Genomic DNA, 24,064 nt, shown 5'->3' on the forward strand with positions numbered 1-24,064 from the left:
GGCCTGCAGGCAGGCGAAGCCAGCGCGTGGGCTCCTCCGGATGCCCTGCACCAGACAGGGGCCGAGGTGCAGCTCCGCACTTGCCGTGCACCCCAGGAAATCCTCCGCCTGCAGCTCCTCCACCCTCTTCTGCCGGCCCCCGGGCAGCGCCGTCAGGGAGCCCCGCTGGGAGTGGGGCAGCGCGAAGGCCGTGCTCGCCGTCGGCAGCAGCAGCAGGGACCAGAGCCCGCCGGCGCGGGACGGGGCTCGGCACTGCCAGTACGCGACCGCGGGGCAGAGCGGCCGGGAATAGACCAACGCGTAGGACGGTCCCGTGGGAGACAGCGTGACGGAGGGAGAAAGGTGTGTAGGGACGGGTGTGGGCATCGTGGAGATGTCCCTTGTGGCAGCAGGTGGCTTCTCCTTGCCCTTCCCGTGCGGGGAAGCAGCCCCGGGAGGTGGCTGCAGAGGGGCAGCACCGGCTGAAGGCAGAGGTGAGGGGCTGGGGGGCTCCGAGGGGCTGGGGGGGTGCCTGGCTGCCGAGCAGGGCACGGGCAGCGTGGCAGGGGCAGCCCCAGCATCCTGCCGGCTGGCCTGCTCCCTGCCCAGCTCGTTTGTACCCACTGCCAGGCCGGGGGCAGGCGGTCCGTAATACACCTGCGCCTGCGGAACACAGGCTGCGGGCAGCGGTGCGGCCGGAGGTGGCCCCCGTCCGGCTTGGTCCCCGCCCCAGGCTCAGCCCCGGCCAGTGCAACAGGGCTGGCTGGAGACCAGTGCCCTGGCAGGGCCACCGCCCTCCCCAGCCCTCTGGCCTGCCTGCCTGCGTGCTGCCTGCTGAGTGATGCCCAGGCCACGGCGTGCAGGCAGCTCCTGGCTCCGTGACGGTTTTGGGGGGTGCCCTCGGGGTCAGAGGTGCCCCAGCCCCTTCCGCAGGCAGCCGCGGTGCCCGGAGGATGCCCGCGGCCGCGTGCTGCCCCGTCGGCAGTGCCCACCGTGCTGTCAGTATCCCTCGCACGCCCTGGTAGAGTGCATCTTGCCCGCGGCTGCCGGATCCCTGCAAAAGCCGCTGGCTTCACCCAGCTGGGCGAGAGCCGGGCAGCCCTGGGCAGCACCCGGGCAGCTGCCTGCTTCCCCCTGGGCAGGCAGGGCTGGCAGAGGGCGGCTGGCAGGGCACTGCCGGAGCCCGGCTGCCCGGGGCTGCCCTCGGCCAGGAGGGCTTTCCTCTCCGTCAGCTCCCGCTTCTTCAGGGGCAGGCTGAGCGGGCTGAGCCGTCCTGCGCGGGGTCTGCTCTCGCTGCCGTCGGGCAGCCCCGTGTCCTGGGGCATTGTGTGGGCTGTGGGCATGTCCAGCAACGCTGCCATGCAGCCCCGAGAGCAGCAGCATCTAGGAGAGCACTGAGCAGAGGGTAACAGGGGATGGGGAACACTGGGTGGTCGGTGGCTGCGATGCTGGCAGGGATCCCAGGCCGGCAGCATCGTTCCCTGCGCCAGGAGAGCATTAGGCACTATGGCGTTGGGGGGAAGCGCCCTCGGGGCTGGCTCGTCCCTGCAGCCTTTGGGGGTTGCAGATGCTGTGGGGATGCGGTGGCACCTCGGGGCCAGGCTGGTGCCCGTCCATGGGGGAAGGGGAGCAGGGCCAGGCTGGGCTGGCTCCCGTCCCCATCTCACTGTGACAGCTCAGGGCCACCGTGGGGAATGTGGGGAGGGATAATGAGGGGTAAGGGAAACCCCTCGTAGGGGTTGGGGCTGACGTGACCCATGGCCAGGTCAGCAGGAGCACCAGGAGGCAGAATGGACGTAGGGACAAGGGGTCGAACCCTCTTGTAGAGGGGTGTGGGGAGAGGATCACAGAGAGGAGAGGCTGTGGCTGGTCTCCGCAGACATGGGAGGGGGGCGAAGGGGTGGTGTTGCAGGGAGGTCCGCGCTGTTGCAGAGGTTTGCCGGGTGCTGCGTTACCCGTCTGGCTTTCTGAGCTCCAGCTGCAGTTCCCACCACCCCCACAGGTTTCACCTCCTGCCTTTTTGCGATGAGCTCCCGGCCCCGGCTGCCCTATGGATGCTCCCCACGCCGGGGAAATCCCGCCAGCTCTTTTTACTGCCACAGGGGCTACAAACACAGGGAGGGCTAGTGCTGGAGCCCTGCCACGCAGGATGCTTTTTTCTATCATAACCATGCTTTTTTTCCCCCATCAGCTTTAAGACTCAGGTGGCTTTAACGGAAAAGCAGTGCGAGCCAGCCCTGAGCAGGGCTGTGCCGTGGCCCCACTCTGCAGCACCGTCCTGGCTCTGCAGAATCAGCCCTCGAATGGGGTCTGCAACCTCCCTGCTTGTCCGCAGGGGTCTCTGAAGAGACAGATCCCTTCCCCGCAGGGACCGGAGCTTTCCATGGAGTAGGGACAGCCAACCCTGTGCACTCAAATCGGTGCAAAGCCACGCACCCAAGCCTGCTGCAGAGGTGGTGGCATTGCCTCTCCCTCCCGCTTGCCCCTGGCAGGGTCCTGCCGAGCTCTGGGCTTTCCCCAAACGCGCATTATTCCCTCCTGCAGGATGGACACCCCATCGCCTCCCAACTCAGTGAGCAAAGAGCTGAGCCGTGTGCTCCCCACACCCTGCCCCACACCCGGGGCCCCTCGCCAGCATGGCCAGACCCTTCCCACCTGGGCAAGGGGACGGTGCAGCCCTTACCTCCTCGCTGGGCTGGGCTGAGCTGGAGGGTGCAGGAGCTCGTCCCGTTTCCCACGCTGCGCTGCAGGCACTGAGCACCCGTGGAAAAGGTCACCCCGTGGGGCGGCGTGGGAGGCTGCTCGCACACGTGCTCCCGCTCTCCCCGCCGCCTTTCAAAGCAGCCGCAGGAGAGAAGGGGGGAGCCCGCGCAGGTACGCGCCACAGCCCCATGCCCTGGGCAACCGAGCCCGTGGAGTGGGAAGAGGGTCTGGGGCCAGAGATGGCTGGGGACACAGGGACTGGTGGGCTGCAGCCCTCACCGTGGTGACCCCACCGGTGCTGCCATGTGGGGATCCTGTGAGACAGAGGGTGGCCCTGGGAAATTGCCCATGGAGCCGGTGCTGCGCAAGCACTGGGCGTCCCGGTGTGGCCTCAGCCCCGCGGCTGTCCCGGCAGCCCAGGGTCCCGAGACCCACCTGGGCCCTGCTCACCCGCAGGGGAGGTGGGAGGAGAAGCAGAGCTGAAACCGCCTTCTCCAGCCCCTGACATTTAAGGCACACGCTCTGCCTCTGTTTTGTGGTTAAACGCTGCTGGGTGAAAACACCTTCCCCGCCTTGGCAAAGTGCTGCTCACAGTCGTCTCGGTACCATGAGCAGGGGATGGCAGCGGGGAAGCACACCGAGACGGTGATGTGGGACAGGCTGCCAGACTGAGGGGAAGTGTGCCTGGCAGCGAGCACCCTGGTGAGGTCCTACAGCCTCAGCTCGAAGGCTCTGAGATGCGCAGCACGGTGCTGAGGACAGGACAGGGCTGTGAGAGATGCCCAGGGCCAGAAGCACCGTGGAGGAGGAGAGGAGGTGCTGACCCACCACGCAAGGTAGGGACAACTGCTCCCTTCTGCCGTGCTGCTTCTTGCCAGCCTGTTAGCCCTGCAGCAGGGCCAGCTTGGTTTTCCTCCTCTCTGAGAGCAGCAGGAAGGTGCTGCCATGGGGAACATCCTTCGCTCCCCTTCCCCGGGGACCCTGGTGGTGGGAGCGGGGTGGCTGACTCCCGGGGCTGGTTCCCCAGGGACGCAGCCGGCAGCGCTGCCCCCCTCCGCCTCTGCAGCGAATGCACTCGCTGGCCGTTCCTCCCGCTGCCCCGAGAGCCATCGGCTGCTGGCGTGAGTCACCGCAGCCACATCCCAGGGCAAGAGCTGGAGCAGGTGGGGAGGGAGAGGGACCTTCCAGTAGGAAAATGCTGGCAGGGGTAGAGGGGTGCTGCTCCGTGCAGCAAGTGTGCGCGCACACGCACGTAGGGATGTATGGGTTCAACCATGCTGAGCTTTTTTAGCTCACACTTAAACCAGGGAGTCCTCACCACATGCTGATGGCAGCACATCCTGTCCTTTCCTCGGCAGCCTTCAGTGTGCGTTGGGCGCGGGTCCTCGCACGGGATCACCCTGTGACATGCCCAGCTGAAGCACGTGGCAGCACAGCCGTGTCCTACCGCCGCCTGCATCCAGAGGTCGGACAGGGATGAATTCCACCCGCCGTGGCCGTATACGAACTGGAGGACATCAGCAGTGCTCGGGTTGGCACGCTGGCTGCTCATGGGACAACGGAAGAGCAAAGGAGATGGTCCTCGCCCCGCGGAGCTGGCCCTACACCCTGGCCCTTCTGCAGCTTGGACCTGCTCCGTGCATCTGCGCTGCCGTCAAGATGAGGTGGTGGGGAGAGGATGGCGGGCTGGCAGGTCCCCTCTGCCCACCCCGGTGTCCCGGGCTGCCCTCTGCCCCCTTCCCCGGGCCCGGCCAGGCGCAGGGGGTGCCGGGAGCTCAGGAGAAGGGGAAGCTCGGGGCTGCAGGGCAGGGTGCGGGGCTCAGGAGGGGGAACCCCACTCACAGGGAGCCTCAAGCTGTGTCACCCTCCCAGGCTGATGCCTAAAGGGGAAATTCAGATTGTAACTGCTCAGCAGTGGGAATTCGTGACCGAGGAATGACCTAGCGTGGAGGGCAGGATGGCCCAGCTGCAGAAGGGGTTGAGCTGGTGAAGCTGGGAAAGCGTCTGGAGCACAAGGCTGATGGGGAGTGGCTGAGGGACCTGGGGTTGTTCAGCCTGGAGAAAAGGAGGCTGAGGGGAGACCTCATCGCTCTCTACAACTGCCTGAAAGGAGGTTGTAGAGAGGTGGGGGTCGGTCTCTTCTCCCAGGTAACAAGTGATAGGACGAGAGGAAATGGCACCAGGGGAGGTTTAGACTGGATATTAGGAAATTTTTCTTCACCGAGAGGGTTATCAAGCACTGGAACAGGCTGCCCAGGGCAGTGGTTGAGTCCCCATCCCTGGAGGTATTTAAAAGCCATTTGGATGAGGTGCTTAGGGACATGGTGTAGTGGTGGGCTTGGCAGTGTTAGGTTTATGGTTGGACTCGATGATCTTAAAGGTCTTTTCCAACCTATACGATTCTGTGATTCTGTGATTCTGAGCTGGCTGGCAGCAGGGATGCCAGAGCCAGGAAGACTCCCTGCAAGGGAGTGGAGTTCGCCTCGGGGATGAGAGCAGCAACAGCCGCAGCATGGTCCCGCAGCCATCCGGGGATGGGAGCGCTCAGGGGCCACCTTCGGGCAGCAGAGCTGGGCTGGGGGATGGACCCAGGCCGGGCTGAGGTGGCCCATGCAGCCGCTCAGGGACGGGTGCTGGGGCAAGTGGATATAATGGATCTGCTCGTCATGCATCTCTGCAGACTCCCTGAAGAACCGCTGATGGCGGCAAGACTGCCCAACGCAGTGTTCAATCGTTTCGGTTTGTATTTAAGCAAAAAAGTGTGTTTAATTCACCTCGAGGGGTAACACAAAAGTTCCCCAACGTTCCCCATGAAGCTGCCCCCCACACTTAAGGGTCGTCCCCTTCCCCCACTGCGCAGCTGGCTCCGGAACTCCCGTTTCACAGGGGTGCGATGTCACGGCCCGTGTTCCGGCTGCAACTGCCAGTGCCCGGGCGATGAGCACAACGCAGACCTTCTCCACTGCTCCCGACGCAGACCTTCTCCCCTGCTCCCAGCACCTCAGTCCCCGTCTCGGTGCTGCCATCTCGGAGGCATCATGAAGGCCCAGAGGAAGAGGACCCTTGTGCTACTGGAGGTACATCCCCGCTCCACAGAGACGGGCACATCCCACTGCCCGGGGGCTGGAGCAGGCACCGCGGGGATGGTGCGGGGTGGGGACCCCGCTCTGGAGAGCTCGGGGGGCCGGGAGGTTGGCTCGCGCTCTCCACCCACCCCTGCAAGGCCACGGGCTGGGAGAAGCCCTTCTGGGCTGCTCATCCCCTGCTGAAATCGAGCATCCCTGCCCAGGGGGACACGTCCCTGGGGGAGCCCAGGGCACCTCGGGCTCGTGCCACAGGGATGCTCGCTGGGAGCAGCTGGGTCCCACCCAGAGCCTGAGCCGGTGCCTCCTCTGCCCCTTTCCAGTTCGGAGCCACGGGAGCTCAGCCCTGCCCACAGGGCAGCACGGAGCCGAAAAGCCGCCTGCGCAGAGTAAGGAGCTTCTGGGTGCCGAGGCAGGCGCAGGCCCGGGCTCTGCGTGTGGCGGAGCCGGGGTCTGTGCCGGGGCCCCATGGGGCAGGGAGCAGGGCTGCTCACCCTGCCCTCTCTGCTCCGGCAGATCCGCAAGACCTTGCGACTCCCCAAGCTGCTGAAGCACAGGACCCACTGGCTGCAGGTACTGGCCCGTCAGTGCTGGTGGGTGCTGGTGGCGAAGGAGCCACCCAGCCTCCAGCCAGCTCCTGCTGGGGACGTGCCCAGGGGCCCCATCGCCCCACAGCTCTCCCCTGGGCAGAGCGGCAAGAGCGGGCAGGGGTGCCAGACTCCTGTCCCACAGGTCTGCTCGGCTGGCCAGGGCAAGACCAACGCACTTTGCTGCTTGGCTTTCAGCGTAGGATGTGCCACCTTGTGCTGGAGACTGCAGAAGTGGCCACCAGGAGAGCGCATGTGGATATGGATGAGGAAGTGGACATGGAGATGGAGGTGGAGATGGAAATGGATAAGGAGATGGAAATGGAGATGGAGCCACCAGCAGCTCCCCATCTACTGCCTGCAGTCAGCGGGGGTCATCTGCCACTGGGCTGGGGCTAGGGCTGGGATGGGTGGGACCCTCTGCAGGGACATGGCGCCCGGTCCCCTTGTCCTGGCAGCACAACCACCACCTCTGCACTGCCCTGAGCACCCATCCACTTTGGGAAGAGAGCAATTTCTTAGGGTCAGGCAACCCAGGTGTAACCCTAAGCCCAGCCAGGGTTTAGCGCTGGTGGCAGAGTCCCACTCTCACCAGCGTGTCCCAGAGCTGTGGCAAATCTAATGCCCATCAGGACAAACCCCAACCCGAAGCAGCTGCTGCTGCTGACCCAGCTTGGGAACCCCCGGCTCTGCTTGGTGAAGCGCTGCTCGTTAGCCAAAGGGCCATGCCACTTGCTTTTCTTCCAGGGCTCATGGAGGTGTGGGGCTTGGTGGGGCTGGAGGGGAGCTTGCAAGATTTGTAGTTTGTTGTACCGAGCTGTTGTTCGTTGTTCTGTAAATAAAGATATTTATGTTTTTGAGACTGAAGGTCTTAGCCTTGCTTTGCTTTGGGTACATGCTGCGTTTGCAGAGTCTTGGTTTCCGCTTGCTGTGGGTTCCTGGGGCTGGAGGTGGCTGGGGGTGCTGGCACAGCTGCCCCAGGGACAGAGGGTACCTGTGCACAGAGGGGGTCCCACTTACGGAGGTCATGGCACTGGGCACCAGCGGAGTTCATGGGCTGCTGGAGAGCGGTGTCCCCAACAGCAAAGCTGCCACCAGCACAGAGTCAGCTCTGATGTGAGCGACCCCTGCAGCGATGCCATCAAAGCAGCCAGGAACCCTTCTGCTCTGCTTCCTGCTGGAGGAAAAGGAAAGGGACTCACGGGGCAAGAGCCAGGATCAGGCTGGAAAGGTGCAAAATCCCAGCTCATCCCCTGAAGGCCATGACAGCCTCGGGAATGGCTGGTGCCAGGACCAGGGGAGAAGGTTTTGTAGCTGTAGGTGCTGATGTTTAAGGCTTTGAACCTACACACGCTCAGGTCTTTGCTTCACCTCCTGCATTGCTTTACCCTGCGCCATTACAAGAGACTAAAGCCGAGGCAAAGCAATCCTTGCCCTGCCCGGGCTCCTGCTGCTGGCGGCGGCACCGGCCCCTGTTCCAACTCGGGGTGACAGGCAGAGGGGCAGCGCAGCCTGCGGGGGGGAGGGTGCGGGGGGCTTTCGGGAGAGGGTGCTGGTGAAGGGGTGCCACGGGGCCCGTGGGTGCAGGGTCCCAGGATGCGGGGTGTGGGGAGCCGTGGGTGCTGGCAGAGAGTCCCGAGGGGATGCGGTGATGTGAGGTCCAGGGGTGCAGGATCCGGGGAGCCGCGGGGCGCGATGGGGCCAGGGGCGCGGGGTGCAGGGGCCGGGGGCGCGGGGTGCGGGCACGGGGCTCCCCCGGGCGCTCGTTAGCCGCGGCCCAGCCCCCTCCTTAATTAGCCACGGCCGAAGCCGCTCATTAGCGGCGGCCGGGGCCGGGCACCCTCCCCGCGGAGGCGGGCGGGAGCGGGTGGGGAGCGCTGCCGGCCATGGGGGTACGGGCAGCGGTACCGGCAGCGGTACCGGCAGCAGCAGCGGGGCCGGAGCCCGAGCCCGAACCCGGGCGGAGCCGCGGAGCCGGCGGCGGGATGGGGCAGCGGCGGGGCACGGCCGTGCTGCTCCTCGCCCTGGGTAAGGCTGCCCGGCGGGGGTCGGGGCGGGGGTGGTCGGGCAGGGGTGTGGGGTCCCCGGGCTGGGGAGGGGCCGCTTCCCAGGTGGGCTTTGGGGTGTCCTGGTGTGACGGTCCTGCCCTGGGGCGGTGCGGGGTCCCCTCCCTCCTCCCTGGGTCGGTGCTGTGCGACTCTCCCCGCTGGGTCCTGGCTGCCGGTGCTGAGCTGGCCGTGCCCTCCCCGCCTGTCCCTGCCCTCCCTAACCCCGACCCCGGGGGTCCTGGTGCTGGGTGCGGGTGGGCAGCCAGGGCAGGCTGGGAGCGGGGCACCCCGACGGCCCCCGCATCGGCTCCCTACCCTGGCAGAGCGGCTCTTCCGGGCTCTCAGCAAACGCAGGCAGGGCTGGGCGGGGGTGAGGGGCCGTGCGAGCTTGGTGTGCGTCCTGCGTGGAAGTGGGATCTTGCCGTGCCTGGGTGGCACCGGCACTGTGGCGGCCTAGGGCTGGCCAGATCACACCGGGAGGGGGGTGGGCTCCATCCCCAAGGATCTGGGTGCTCACGCTGACCCCCTCGGTGGCTGGCAGGGCACCTGGCCGGGCTGCTGGCGTCGGGCACTGCCTGCGCCAACGTTTACCGAGGCTTCTCGGACTGCGTCCTCAAGCTGGGGGAAAACATGGCCACGTATGAGGAGGCAGACGGCATCGAGCTGCAGGGGTTGCACCAAGTCTGTGGGTGAGTATGGCCCCATGCTGGGACCCCCTGCATGTCCCACGCTGTGGGGCTGGTCCCTGGAGGAGGGCAAGTTGGGGGGTTATCTGTGGTGCCTGGCCAGCGTGGCTTTTTGGCATTGCCCCTGTGCCAGGTCCTGCTGTCTGAACTCTTCTCCTCCTGCCCTCCTGGATCCCGCCGGTGCGTGCACACGCACACGTGCTCCCCGCCTTGCTCCGATTTCAGACAGACCCGGTGAGCTCCCTGCATCCATCTGTCTGTCTGCCGCACAGCTCCATCCGGAGTTTGCATCCCCCGGCCCTTAGCAGTAACTCCAGCCCCCAGGACTTGTCCGGTGACCCCCTGCACGCCCACAGCCGGGACGGGCAGGGCTGGCAGCACCCGACCCCCTTCCCTGCCCGGGAAAGGCTCCCCTGGACACCGGGTTTCGGACAGGGACTTGTGCATGGCCGGGCTGTCCCAGGGTCCGGCGCTGCAAGGAGCAGTCTGCAGCTAGCCTCAGGTTAGACCCTGCTGCCCAAACCAAGCCTTCTTCCTCCCTCCCTGCTGAGACCCTTCGTCCTTCTGGCTTGAATTTGCCTCACCCCTCATTGTTGTGAGTTTGTAGCAAGTGCCCCGAGATGACGGTGTTGGGAGGACGTTCACTTAAGCAGAACTGCAGTAACAGTAGAAGACTTGGGCAACTAAGGGTGGTGTTGGGCGGGTTTGGGGAAAGGTCTGCTTAAAAAGCAAATGAGCAGAAGCAGTGAGGGGGGGGCTAAGTGAAAGGTGGGAATAAAATGTTTGCAGATATAAATGGAGGCAGCTCTGCGTCCCCAGCAGTGAGTTGTGCAGAGTGAAAAGGAGTTCTAAGGAAACGCAGACAGCAATGAAGGGAAAACCCGCGTGCCTTGGGGTGGTGGAAACCTGCCAGGGCAAGGCGGAGGGCTGAGTGCCCTGTGGGTCAGGCTTTCCAGGCTGCTGAAAACCACCCCGTGGGCTGGGAGGGGAAGGCATCGCCCTTAGCGGTGGGGTGGAGGCTCTGGGACCTGCTCGCGGTGCCGGCACAGCTGGCTGGCATCTGTGGGGGCCGCGGCAGGGCGGGGGGCAGATGGGACAGGGCGGTCGCCGTTGGTGGAGGCAGGTTGGGCTCTGAGGGAGCCGGGATGAGCAGCCGGTGCCGCCGCTGAGGCAAGCGGAGGGTCCCCAGCCCTCCCACCTGCCCCAGCTGAATTACCTAACTTTGGTTGTTGTCATAAGTGGAAAACACTTCAACAAAACTCTTATGCTCAAGGAGAACAGAAAACTAACTAGACTGCATTTTTTAAAATTTTTATTTATTCATTTTGTCTGTGCATTCCCCTGCCAGCAAACATGCCGATGGGAGGTTGGCTGTGACTTGCTCTTTCTTCTCCCTTCTCCACGGGACAGCCTAGCTCAGGATGAAAATCCTCTCTGGGATGTGGCTGAAGGCTGGGTTGAAACAGGAACCGCTCTACTTTGGACTGTAATATACACTTTTTTTGAACATCTAGTTTCTCAGTATTAGAAAAAAACTGAGCACACAGTCCAGCACGTGCTGTGGTTGGCTGCTGGAGGAGTGATTCCTCTGCTGAAACTCGCATGAGATGTGTGAGATGAGGTTTTTTTACAGGCTCTGGGGCACTAACAGCAAAGAACAGGTCCTGGGATCTTCCCTGCCGGCAGGGCTGGGGCTCTGCACCTTCAGGGACGTGCCAGCTTCTCCTGCCGGTCCCGGTGCCCGGCTAGCCGGGCTTGCTGTGGCTGGAGGAAAAAGGTGATTATGTCCCAGCTTCCTGCCAGGAAATATTTCTGAATTATTGGCCTTTAACCATCAGCCTTCTCTGCTGCTGTCTGCTTTCCTGGTGCCGTGGGCCACTCTCTGGGAGCGCAGGTGAGGGACGGACGTGGAGCTGGGAGCCAGCATGGGGCTGGCTGTGTCTCGGCTCTGTGTGCGCAGTGCTGCCCCAGAGCCGGCCGGCCTGGCTGAGCAGATGGAGGCTGTGAAGGGTGAAACATTGGGAATTGCCATCCCGGCTGAAAGCAGAACCAGGCAGGAGCTGTCATCCCCCTCCGCCTTCCGCCAGCCATCCTTTGCCCGAAGACACGGGCCAGGTTTAACTCTCACCTGGCAGAGCTGCCTTCTGCTGCTGCCGCAGCTCGGGAGCGAGCGCGGGAGGCTACCTGGGCTGGCACCAGCTTTTCTCATTATCTGGGGACATTTATTCTGCCACAGTGACTCGGTTTAATGAACTCCCTCACAGCTGGTGTTCTGACGTAAGCCCTGGGAGGAAAACTGAGTAAGTAGAGTGCTCAGGTCTGTGTGTCTGCACAAGGTGTTGTCTCCAGCACAGGGCATTTGGACGAAACCAAGCCATCCCCTTCCTGTGCACAGCGTCCCTGCTCGGCCAGCTGGGCTGCTTCTCCTTCCCGAGGGGTGGCACGTGTGCCTGGTGGCCTGGCGGGCACCGGGAAGGTGGCAGAGCAATTGCTCCTGTCCTCTAGGCAGTCCCCAGCTTGCAGGTGAGTTATGGCCTGGAGGTGGTGCCCAGCCGCCGCTAATGTGGGACAGCAGAACGGAGGTGGAGGGGAGGGCAGGAGGGTGCCTTGGGGTGCGAGTCATTAGGTGCTGTGGGCTGGCAGAGGCCGGGGAGCCGGCTGGGACCCAGGGGGGTGCTGCCCGCAGCTGGTCCCTGCCTTGCCCCGGTGTCGGGTGCCAGGGCACGCGTTGCTCCAAAGCAGCTGCAATACGAAATGCTTTTGCAAAGCCCTTTTCAGGTAAAAGAAACTCTCTTTGAAAGAAATCGTGGGGGAAGGTTAGTGGCAAGTGTGATGTAGCCCTACTGTCCCTTGGGGAAGTTTTTGTTTTGGAGAGGAACCGCTTCCAGAGGAGAGGATGGCCCGTGGCATTTGCAGAGACTTTCGGGCTCCTGCTGTTTTATTTTGTGGGTTTGTACCCACAAAACAGAGACCTTGCCCGTGAATTCAGCTGTGTCGGGACTTATGGACACGCTGGTGTGCACGCAGCAACCTGCCAGGCTGTGACAGGGTGCCCTCCCTGTCACAGAGCAGCACCTACAGCAGCCTTTGGGGAGTCCGGTACGGAGTCTAATCCTCCCATATTCAGCAGCCAAAAAAAAAAAAAATCAGGCAGGATGCCCGTTCTGGTCCTGCCCACACCACGTGGGGGGACATGGCCCAGCCTGGTACCTGCTGTCCTTGTCCCAGTCATCTGGAGCCCACCCCTCCCTGCTCAGCTTGACATCTGTGGGCAGGGAGCTCGTTGGAAACAGCTCAAAACCAGCTTCTTCAGAGCCACTGTGCTTTGTCACCAAAGGTGAGGAAGGAGCTCAGGGAGGGGATAAAGCCTTGGCAGGCTGGATACTGCTCTGGGTAGATGCAGCATGGGCTCATCCCGCATGGAGCTGGCCCCAGCATGCCGGGCCGGTGGGGTGGTGTCCACTGTGCCCCTCCTGGGAGAGTCTTCTCAGGGGCTGTGGTTTTCAGCCCTGTTTCTGATGGGCTTTTTCTCTGCCTGGTTCTAGCTCTGGATCTGAAAAAAAAAAAAAAAAGAAAAAAACCCCCCAAGTTGCCATCCCCATCCCCAGAGGAGGCAACCAAGGAGGTCTTCAGCGAGCCACTCCGGTTTATTCCCGCAGGACCACAGGTTATCTTTGCCTGTCTTGTTGTTTTTCCCTGGCGCTCCCAAAGAGCCTCTTTCCACTGAACAGCTTCTACTCACGCAGGGTAATACCAGCAGATAAATGGAGATGTGTCTAATGAGAACACCATGAATAACTCCTCCCGCCCCTGCCCACACCTTAGTTATAAAGCTGCGACAGTCTGCGGGAGACATCGTCCTTCTCCTTGCTTTGCGCTCGTGTTTTGCCCTTGACTCAGCCTTGAGAAAGCTACGAATGAAATGTGCTGGGCCTTTGTTCACAGCTTGTTTCAGATACTCAGGGTGCTCGGTGCCGAAGGGAAACATTTGTTGATAGAAAAGAATGGATTTTATTGACTTCCAGAGGGGGGGCGGGGGGAAGCATTAAATAATTTCAGTGTGTTTTGAGGTTTGGAGTTTTAGCCAAGATGCTCTGGGAGATGATGGAGGGAATGACAAAATCCTGAGGTTGTCGCTGCTCGAAGGGCGGGCTCGGGGCAGCCGGGCTCTGCCTGCCTCCTTGGCGTTGTGCTACTGCAAGGGGACTGATGGTGCGGTGTCTCCCCTGGCTGCAGGTACTGGGATGAATTTCACGCGTGTGCCCTGACGGCGCTCTGGGAGTGCCAGAAGGAAGCAGCGGCTGTCTGGGAGATGCTGAGAAGGGAATCTCAAAAAATCAAATTTCAAGGCAGCTTGTTTGACCTCTGCAGCCCCAGCATGGCCCAAAGCTTTGCCTGGACCCACGTTCCCAACGTTTCCGTCCTCGGCATCCCTCTCGTCATCACTTGGCTGAACTTATAAACTGCAGTTCTGTAATATCACAAGAAAGGTGGTGGCAGCCTGTGTTGTGGCATCTTTCTGATCATTTTTCCAAACCTTTGAGGAATGCACTGTGCAGTGCTCAGCGAACACTTGGCTCCATCCTGCGCCTATGAGACATGGAAGAGCTCGGCAGCATCTCCTGGGTTTTGCTATTTCTCTGTAATTTGGGATAATGCCTGTCCCCTTCTGCCTCAAGGCACAGATGCAGATCTGGCTGACTGCAGAATTTGAGAACTTGTAGATATGGGGCGAGGATTTCGGGAAGAATGATAAATTGGTTGTGAACGCTGGATTCTTTTGCAGTCTTCTACGGCTACTGGAAGGAAACCCGCTTACTTTGACTCCTTTCACCAGATCAACTCTCCAGATTTTTGATTTGAGCACTGAAAACAAGATGGGCGCTTTTACCACTGATTTGTGAGGTGCAGGGGACGGTGTATGTCCTGTCAAAGGCAGAAAGGAGTCCCTTACCACCCTGTACTGGCCTTTTTTCTTTGAGGACATGGTGAAACCCCTGCTGAAGAATAATCACAGGTGCATGACTTCTTGCACACATCTGGATTCCCAAGTAACTCCCGTGTTATGTGTAAATCCCTTTTCTAAGGAAATAGAGGGCAAAAATATTTGGGGGGAGAGGGAGTGTCAAGCTAGCAGGACAAAAAGGATTTATAGCAACTCTTTTGCTTTAAAGCTTTCCCCAGGGTACCTGTAAGCGGCTCTGTGGGTGGCAGTGTGTAATTCCAGAGTATTAAAGTTTGTTGTAGAGCCTACAGCATGGTAGAAGTTATTTGTCCCGGCTCTTGTTCGATAGCACAGTCTCTTCTTGTCTCCTTTGCAGCTCAGAGCGTTGTTAGTTTTGCAGCTTCAGTACAAGCATGGAAATATTTGCAATAGAGAGGTGCTGGCAAGTGATTTCTGGCTATGTTAAAAAAACACAACAATAGTATTGGGCAGTACAAGGCGGTTCTGTGTTTTAAGGATGCTAATGTAGCTCTGTGCCCTGCCTGGCTGCACAGGGCCATAGGGGCCATGGTGACCCAGTGTGGGTCTGTAACCTGTTCCTGTGAGGGTCTCAGGCCAGTTCCCATCAGGACTTACTGTGCTTCCTCTTAGCAAGGACTTTCTACCGCTTCCAATGCATCCCCCCTGTGGTACTGCCACTCTGGAATGGGGAAGGAGCTGGTTTTCATCACACTAAATCAGGGCTCAACAGCTGGATGTGGTGGTGAGCTCCATGTTCAAATTATGGGACCCAGCTGTCTTTCATCAGGTCTGAAACTTCCATGTTTAACTAGCAGGGTATTTCAGCCTGACTTTCCTAGATGTGTCACACATCACTTTGGCTGTTTTCACAGATTGTTTGGCCCCTTACCAGGGCATTTGCGTTGTCTTCAGTAGGGGCAGACAGCCGCTAACAGCAAAGGATAGTCCTGGGCAGCGCTGGGTAAGCTTCATAGCTCCTCATGGTCCTGAGAAATGTTGAACAAGGACCTCGCGCTGGTGGTTTGAGCACTGCCTGCCATGGGAGTGGGCAGTGGTAGATATGACCAGCTGTAATTGGATCAGGCGGTTGTGAAACGGTGTCCCCAAACCTGAAAATGTGCTTTGCGGTGTAAGCAGTAGATCTGGGGCCCTGCTAGCCCCAGAGATCCCACTGGATGCATTACAGCTGTGTGGGCAAGCTTCTCCTACAGCAAAGAATCTCTTTACCAACAGTGGTGTTGGGTGTTATAATGATGGGTCATGCTGCTCTCCTTTGGCATTCACATGTTCTTCCTCTTACCTTCCCTACCACTTAACACCCTGCTCTTGCAGCAGCAGGAGGGAACAAATAAATTGAGGCAAATTCCAAGAAATAAGTCAGGGAGGAGCAGCTGGTATTCAGACAGCACTTCAGCGCGAGGCACCTAGGCTTTCTGCAGACAACAGCGTTGTTACTTATGTACTCAGCATCTCGGCACAAAGCCTTAGATAAGTAGTGGAGAAAGGGTAAACCAGAGCACTGCAGAATCTGGAGTGAGTGAACCACTCAGCTGCTTTGGTTTTTCTTATTCTTCTTCTCCAACAGCAGTGTATGCTGTTTGATCCTGTTCCCCTCTCCTCCTGTTCTCTCTTCCCCTGCCTGTGGGTTGTAGCTGGGGAAAGCTGAAGCAGGTGGGTATCGCATACAACCAAGGCTGGAGTCTTTTGCATCCAAATCCTGTACCTGCTCTTTGTTTAGAATAGGTGTTTAATGCCTTTAGGAAAACAAATAAGCACAATCCCCCCAAATCCCACAACCCTTAGCTTCTCTTTGGATTTGGCATCTTCCCCTCTGTTAAAATTTTCTACTTTTAAACAGCTTTGGGGAAGGGGAATGTAAAAGTCTCAGCAGAGATCTCCAAGAAGTCTTCTTTTTGCAAAACCACGGATGCAAATGGCTAGCTGACACTACCACTGTCTCCAAGAAGAACAGGTGTTGGGGAAAATTTTCCCTGGAAGCAAATCCCTCAACTCTATTGCACACAAGAAACAAAAATTCATTAAGAAACAAAGACCATCTGCCACCATTCAGGTATGGAGCAGCAGATTTTTTTTAAAGCCAAAGGTGCTCCTAAATCTGACTGAAAGCATGTAAGTGAAAATTAGGTCTCTCAGTATGGGAGTGATGAGTTTCAGAGGTTCCCTCCTCAATCAGTATTTCATTTTTAGAAGAACTTCCCCTATGACTAGGACAATTACAGATTTCCTCTTAAAAAAAAAAAAAGTAATGTACAGATTCAGTCCTCAAAGGCAAAGTCAGCAGACTTTCAGAAAGAATTTCTAATCCTACAGCACACTTCATGCTGATGCAGTGCAGCTTGTTGGATGTCCCACAGCCTCAGTGTTAAATCCACGTTTGTCAAGGATTCTTCTTGCGGCCTTGCTCTGAGTGACTCCAGATACAAAGCTGTACCCAGACTTAACCCCCCTGCCCCCTGCAAGGGAGGCTGCTGAAGTAGTTATAGCATATCTCATGTATTCAGGAAGTAAGGAAGTAAGTGTTCCTTGGTCCAAAGCTTTCATCCCTGTTTCTTACAGGGGAACAAAGATAGCACCTCTTTAGTACAGTATCACAGCAACTCTGGGATCAGCTGTCCATTTGCCTTTAAGAAAGGGGATGAATGTGGCTTTCCCTCTGCTCTCTCATATTCACTGTAATTACTCTTCTAGCTCACACTGGCCTTAAGACCACCCCTGAAGAATACAGGAGTTCACACTGTGTTTTGGTGTGGTGTTAAGCCTTGAATTAAACCTGCAAAACTTTCCCTGTGCAGGACTGGGATGTTCTTTCTCAAGAATAGCAACGAAAAGCAGGAGAGGACAAAATGACCCTGAAAGAGCCTTAAAATACAACTAATACCAAGCCAGCGTTTGTCAGCCCCGAGGCAGAGCGTGCCCTCTGCTCTGCACCCTGATGGCAATCACAGCACACTCACTGCTCTTTTCTGAAGCAGATACTGGCACCTACTGGAAGACCAGTTTATATCTAGGCTGAAGGTGACTGGAAGAAAGGCAAGTATCCTTGTATATGAGGAACAAGCAGATTTTGAGAAGGGATGAACTGTCTTGCTGACTGCACAGCAGAGTTGCAGGGGAAGCCCTAGGAAGTGACCTCTGGATGGCCCTCCAGCAAGTGTTGGCTCCTGCCCAGGAAAAAAACTTGTGGAAACTCTTCCCTCTGAAAGACTGCTGCTGTTCTAAAACTGTGTTTGAAGGGTCATGGTCAGGAAGAGGTCCTGGCAAAATCTCAGAATATAAAAAGTTCTGTCTAAACAAACATAACCGGCAATCCTCCTCTGGGGCAGACCTGCCAAGTATTTAAAACATCAGGATGTTATCCTGCCTCAATTTATAGTATCTGAATATGAGAGCAGGAATTGAAATACAGCTTCCCCCAGTAACAAAAGTCAAAAGAGCTGCTTCAAAGAGTTTATCAACTTCTGCATCTCAAATAATCCCACTTTTCAACAAGCTGAATTAGCAAATAATTTATGCAAATTAACTTACAAATATTAACATACAAAGGGAAGTTACTGCAGCAAGATGCTGCACAGGAGAAAAATCTGTCTTTAGAACTGGCTTTGCCCTCATTTGGGATTGTACAAACTGGCCATCCCTTAGCAGAAACCAGACAGGATGCAGGTCTGCTTGCTGGGGCTGCAGGATCTGGAGGAACCATCCAGCTTTAGCCCCTCAGCAGTAAGGTGTGCTCCCTGCCTGCCCACAGGTGACATTTATTTGAAGTGCCTCTAAATAAAGGCTCATCCTATTATTTTGAGAAACAAGCAGCAGTCTCTCACTTAACTAAACATCACCTCTACCAGACCAGCTCTGTTGCTAGACTTCTGAAGCCTGACAGGAAGACCCAGACAGGTGGGAACAGCGGCGTGGCTCCAGGACACCTTCGCAGGCTTCCCCAGGACAGCTCCAGTCTCAGGCTGGACATGGAATCACAGAATGGTTTGGGTGGGAAGGGACCTTTACAGGTCATCTAGTCCAGCCCCCCTGCAACGAGCAGGGACATCTTCAACTAGATCAGGTTGCTCAGAGCCCTGTCCAACCTGACCTTGGATGCTTCCAGGGATAACGGAAATGGGATGTAGAGACCCTGAATTGCTGGCGCTCCTCCTGAAGTGAGGATTATGCTGGCTGACTTCCCAAGACAGCACTCGCTGATGCCTTCTTTTCAGAGCAGAGGTATGAAATATTTATTGTAGGAAATTTTATGTGGCCTAGACAGTGGACACCTTACAGCCATGTGTTCTCTGGCTGTATCCTTCTGTTGCCATGATACAGACACTCATGGTATTTCCTGAAGTGCTCAGCTTCCCAGGAGAACCATAACATGCTCACAGCAACATAATATTTTTATTATTACAAAAGGTTTCTTCAGCAAACTGCTGTCTGACATCTCTATGTATTAAACATGGAAACAGCAAACAAACCCATCTAATGTTATAGGTTATTTAGGGTCTCAGCTGGTGATTCAGGTAAATACAACTACTTTCTTTCTCCCCATCCATTCACTTCCTTGACTTTTTTTCCAACCAAAGCCCAAACAAGTTACAGATCGGAAGCAGCAGCTCCCAGCCCCACTGCTCACTGCGCCAGCTCCCGCAAGGAGAGCTGACCACTGCATTAACCATACAGGGCACTCCCACGTTTGTTAAATTCCAGATGCTCCTCATGCATCAAGTTTTGCTACCTGGCTTTTAACAGTCTCATGAGTGAAGAGTTTAAGAGCACACCGCCGTACAGTCATATTAAATGCTTTGTGTTAACAAAATAAACATCTGCTCCTCCCCCGTTGTCGGCTGATGCCAGAGGAGATGCTCACACTCATGCAGTCACCGAGGTCCAAAAAAAAAAAAAAAAGTCTAAACAGACCTGCTGTGCTTCTTCAGTGATGATTCTCAGGCATTAGATGCACTTGTGCTGGAAACAATGACGTAATGCAGCATGTTGTTGCCAGAGCGAGTCTATACGTTGGATTTGGGGGCAGAATTGAGGGGGATTTCTCTGAGTTCTATCCTCATGCAGAGGTACTCCCCGATCGCAGCCATCAGCGCGGTGCACACGATGTGCACCAGCCACCACGTCAGGGTCGAGGGAAAGTGCGAGTTATAAATCCAGCAGCCCAGAAGGTGGAAGAAGTGAACCGTGACTGTGAAATCCAGGCACTGCTTTCCTCGGCGGATGAAGTACAGCAAGCCCAGAGCACTGCAAAATAAAGACAGAGATTAATAACAAAATGCTCCGTGCCTACAGAAAAGGAGACACAGCAAGAGCTGTCAGCAGTTGTTAGTGCTGATTATTTAGCCGTTTTACAACTTCTTAAATGTTTTAAGGATAAGTTGTTTCTGACCTCTCTTCCGGCCGCTGCAGCAAGACTTACATGCTTACAGCTTTTTAATTATATGATGGCAGGGAAATGAGCTTTTAGTGTAGAGAGTCAGGCAGGAATTTTTAAACTATCTCCCCCAGTAACCTTTGCCCAGTGGCAGGAGCAAAATACATTCTTGTTTACAGAGCAGTGTTTGCTGAGATCCATTAATTCTAACTTTCAGTAAAATGTGTCAGAGAAGGAAATCTCATTCCCAGCCAGGAAGCTGAGGCGGTGAAGTGAAATGAGTTATCCAGGATCTAGCAAGTCAGGAGCGAGCAGTTCCCAGCTGCCCTCAGCAGACATGCTCAAGCAGGCACGGGGCTTTTGGGAGATGTTTTGAGAGGGGCAGTAGGTCACACTGAATTCTCTTAAGAGTTTAATGTTAAGAAAGAACAAGACACAGGTGCTCCAGCCAGTTGCTGACTTACCAGGTGAGTGCATTGAGGATGAAAGCCATCATGGAGAGCCTCCCAGGCAGGGTTGAGAAGCCTAAAATCTACACGGGACTATTAGTAGGAAACCGCGGCACAAATCACAGCCCACAGCGCGTAATCTCATCCCGTGGCCCAGCCGCATTGGCACTGCCCTGCGCTGATTATGATCCGTAAGAGGAGCCTGAGCAGTTACGGCAGTCCTTCTAAGAGGCCTGTCTCTCTGCCTGGGGGTACCTACAGAAAAGGCACAAGTCTGTTTCTATATGGAGGGGTACCACCGAGACGGGGTGTGGAGTGTGTGTGTCTCCACGCAGGCGTTACCTACGGGGGAGGGTGGTTGTCTTTATACTGGGGGTACCTACACAGGGTGTCTGTCTCTATACTGAGGGGTGGCACCTATGCAGCGAGGTGCTGTCTCTATACCGGGGTACCACCTATTCAAAGGAGGGGTCTGCCTCCATACTGGGGGCACCTACACAGACAGCAGGCCTGTCTTTACATCGGGGGGCAGCTACACGGGGGGGAGGTCTGTCTCTATACCGGGGAGCTGTCTCTGACACCGGGGGATGCCCACGCGGGGAGCGGGCTCTGTCTCCCCGCAGGGGAGCCCCCGAGCAAGGCCCCCCCCGCCACAGGGCCCCTGTGCCCACGGCGGCTCCCCGGGGGCCCGGGCGGGCCCGCGCCCTCACCTCGTCGCTGAAGACCTGGTGGAGGGAGGGCCCGGTCCTGCCCAGGGTGCCGAGGAGGGCGAGCCAGAGCCCGAGCGAGCTGTAGTAGCCCGCCTGCAGCAGCACCATCTGCGCCACGATCAGCGCCGGGTCCCACACGTAGCTGCGGAACTGCGCCGCCATCGCCCGCCGGCCACAGCGCGCCGGAAGTGGCGTCCACCGCCGCGCGGCAGCGCCCCCTGGCGCGGCGGAGGGCCCGGCGCTGCCTCCCGGGGCGGCGAGGCTGACCCCTGACCCCGACCCCCGCCCTCTGACCCCGCGCCGGCCGCGACATGGCGGGCGGCGGCCCCGGCCCCGCGGCCGGGGGGTCACCGAGGCGGGGGTGCCGCTGCCTTCCGCCCCCGCTGCGAGGCAGGTAAGCGCCCGGCCCCGGGGAGCTGAGCCCGCCGGTTCACGCGGCCCGGCCCCGTGCAGGGCCGGTGGCGGCATTCGGCAGGCCGTGCAGCGGGCGCTTGGGCCTTCGGCAAGGGCCGAGGCGTCTCCCTGGAGCACGTTGAGCGCAGAGCGGGCGGCCTGCGGAGGGGAGGTGGTCTCCCGGGGGCCGCAGCACGTGTTTGATTTGTTGTACGGGAGGAGGCTGGCGGCGGGGGCGTTCGGCTGCCCGGCGGTCCGCGCCCGGCCCTTCCTCATGCGGGCCGGCTTCGGGCTGCCCCAGACGCCTGCAGCACGGCGCTGCTCCGGGTTTGTTTCGGTGGGTTCAGCAATTTGGCTGGGCGGCTAAGACGACACAGGTACGGAACATAGAAGAAATGACCGTCCTGGGATATTTCCTTTCATCTCTAGGCCAGTTCCCGCTGGCGCCAAGGCTGTCGGTAGCTGCTGCCCGACAATAAGCTGTACTTATTTTAGCTTTAGGCCACAGGGCACCAAGATGTTGTTGTGAGTCCTGGTATGCCCTGGCAGCACCTTTCCATTGCGGGGCTGGTCGTGTGTAGGGCTTGGCTTCTTTTGGGAGGTTTCTTCTGGTATGTGGTGGTTTCTTCTTTTCATGCCTCATGAAATGGCCAGGTGCCAGAGTCCCTCGTGCTCAGCCGTACCCCCTCTGTCATCTGCTCTTGGCTGCTGGAGCTCATTTAGTGGCCTCAGTAAGCTGTCCTGCCTGCTTAGCTTCAGATCTGAGAATTGTCTCTAGCTGAATACTAAAATCCCCAAGGCTGCATGGGACAACAGAGCATTTTGGAGGTAAGATCTTCACTGGAAAAAGGAGAGGAGGCACCCCCGGGCTGCGCCGGTGGACAGGGCAGTTGCCACAGAGCTCTTGTCACCTGGAAAAGAGAGGAGGAGAGCAAAAGGGGAATGCAGCTTTCATGGGAGGTGGTAGACTCACATCACTCGTGGGTGTGGAATATTTCTGGCTATGGGAAGTCAGATTATGATCTCTGACATTCTTTCATGACGTTTTTTCCATGTCCCCATATGGGAAGTTCCCTATGCAGCTTTGCTGCATGTTTTCCCTTCCTCGTTCTGTGGATGTCACTGTGCCAAGGCAGGTTTGACACATTTTCCTCCCTGTTCCCAGACCTGCTGCTCCTAGAAAGGATTGTGCAAGGCAGAGGTGGCACGTGGCGGACGTGGGCCATGGCTGCTGAGTTCTGACTTGGGCCTTCAGAGAATTTCTCTCTGCAGAAGCTTACCAGCCTTAGCCAGTGCAGAAATGAACACGGGAAAATCCCGGCCCCGTCAGGGCTGTCTGCTGCCACTACATTGCTAAGTATAAATTGCAAGACTCAACACTTCCTCTGTTAACTCTTGGTAGAAATTGGTTTCCTTTCCTGAAATCTGCCATGCTTGGCTCTCTGAGACATGCAAGCCACCGCTTAGATATTAATTTTCACTTCCCTCTTTCCTTTTCAAGCTTTATAGGACTGACTTTATCCTTTGCCAGCAAAAATTGTGGTTGTTTAGTCATAGCTGACTAAAACTCCAAGCTAGTGTAACAGAAGCCCTGGTAGGACCGTTGGTATAATTGCTGTGTGTCTTTCCACAGCCAAAGTAATCAGCAACAATATTTCTGATTTATCCAATAGTCCCTGGGATCACAAGATACAAGCTGGTGTTTTGGGAGGCGCTGACTCGAATTCCTTCCAAATTCAAGACTCCTCCCTGCTTGGTTGCTGCCCCATAATTGAAGGCGTCGGCACGGCAGCAGTACGGCAGCAGTCACGTCAGAGGTGTGAGCTGAGGCTCCCTCCTGCCTTGTGCGGGCCATGCACCAGCATGGACGCGGTGAAGCGCTGTGGCACTAAGACATTTGTGCTGCGGGTCAGGTGCAGCCCGCTTCGTGAATTCATTTCCTGGCTGACTTTGCGATGATCACGTCTGGTCACGTCTACTCATCTGCGCTCCTGAATTCGGCTCTCCCCCTCTCCAGGCTGCTCCAGCTAAGGGGACCATGTCCTTCTCCTGGAAGAGAGGATGTTCTCCCCATGGGGAGCCTCGCCCCACATCCCTGCTCTGTGGGAAGGGTTTAAAGTAGACCCGGAAAGCAAACATTTTTGGGGAAATAAGTGGCACTTTCAATTTTCCTTTTCTTCCTCTTCAGTTCAAACGAAATTTGGAGGTGGCTGTGGAGGAAATATGCATTAAAGGGGAAAAGGATGTTGAAACACAGAGACTGTGCTTTCTAGGATGCCATACTAGGTGCTGCTCGCCTGGCTTCTGGTTAGAATGTCCTTTTTTAACCAGCTGACTGTTTTGTGCGTGACATCTGCGTACCATGAAGAGCAGCAGGTGGAAGAAGGAGTGGCGATATGCCCAGGACAGAGCAGATGCCCTGAGAATGTACCCAGATCACATGTAACTATCGTGGTCACTTCTTTGTCAGGAGTGTGGAAAAAGAGTGCCCTATTTAGCCGGGGTGCTTTCCATAAGAAATGGCTGTGTAGGATGGTATTGTTTTTCCTGCTCAGGAATCATTGCCTAAAACAGGAAGCTGTTTATTTAGGTGATCCATATTTTACCAGCTGGTGTACGAAGGGCAGTGCTGTCTCAACTGACCGTTGCTGGGGTTTGTTTCCCTCTTGCCAGGCAGGTAGGACCTGTGCTAAGGTGGCCTTTTCTAAAGGGACAGTAAGGCTAAGATACATTTCCAGCATAACTCAGTGTTAAGTAGCTCAAAATGCGGGAAGAGAGTTCTCAGTTGCTCCTCTTCCTCTACCCATGCAGTGTGCAGATGTGTTTTTCCAAAGGGCTCAGCCTACTGAATGGACTTTGGGAGTTGAGATTTTTTTAAAACTCTACTTAAGGTTTCTTAGTGCTTGAGAATCCTGCTCTAAGCTTGTTTTAAAATCTGCCTGTAGGCAACTGTACTGAGCTTGGCTGAAGAATCTCTTTTCCTGGCCAGTGCAGTAGCATTTATGATCTCGAACTGTCTAAAAGGGCTCTGCCTGTAGCCTTCTCAAGATTGTCCAGACATTTCTTTGTGT

The 24,064-nt window shown here is 57.4% G+C and overlaps 3 protein-coding genes across 3 annotated transcripts in view; 2 read left to right on the top strand and 1 right to left on the bottom strand.

Annotated features, from left to right (window-relative positions):
• LOC142417091 (caltrin-like protein 2) overlaps window positions 1–24,064 on the top strand; it is a 156,443-nt gene that overhangs the window by 59,234 nt on the left and 73,145 nt on the right. The window lies entirely within an intron of this gene.
• LOC142417078 (neuritin-like) lies at window positions 8,338–14,497 on the top strand. Its single transcript, XM_075517391.1, has 3 exons — window positions 8,338–8,380; window positions 8,942–9,089; window positions 13,323–14,497. The coding sequence occupies exons 1-3, from the start codon at window positions 8,338–8,340 to the stop codon at window positions 13,546–13,548; spliced, it is 417 nt and encodes a 138-aa protein (XP_075373506.1). The 3' UTR covers window positions 13,549–14,497.
• On the bottom strand, window positions 18,274–20,787 carry SYS1 (SYS1 golgi trafficking protein). The gene is made up of 3 exons (XM_075517366.1): window positions 20,601–20,787; window positions 19,906–19,973; window positions 18,274–19,311 (listed from the first exon to the last, which is right to left on the bottom strand). Exons 1-3 carry the CDS (start codon window positions 20,760–20,762, stop codon window positions 19,071–19,073), a joined length of 471 nt encoding a protein of 156 aa, XP_075373481.1. The 5' UTR covers window positions 20,763–20,787; the 3' UTR covers window positions 18,274–19,070.

This window comes from Mycteria americana, chromosome 14 (assembly GCF_035582795.1).
Source record: "Mycteria americana isolate JAX WOST 10 ecotype Jacksonville Zoo and Gardens chromosome 14, USCA_MyAme_1.0, whole genome shotgun sequence".
Classification (NCBI taxonomy): domain Eukaryota; kingdom Metazoa; phylum Chordata; class Aves; order Ciconiiformes; family Ciconiidae; genus Mycteria; species Mycteria americana.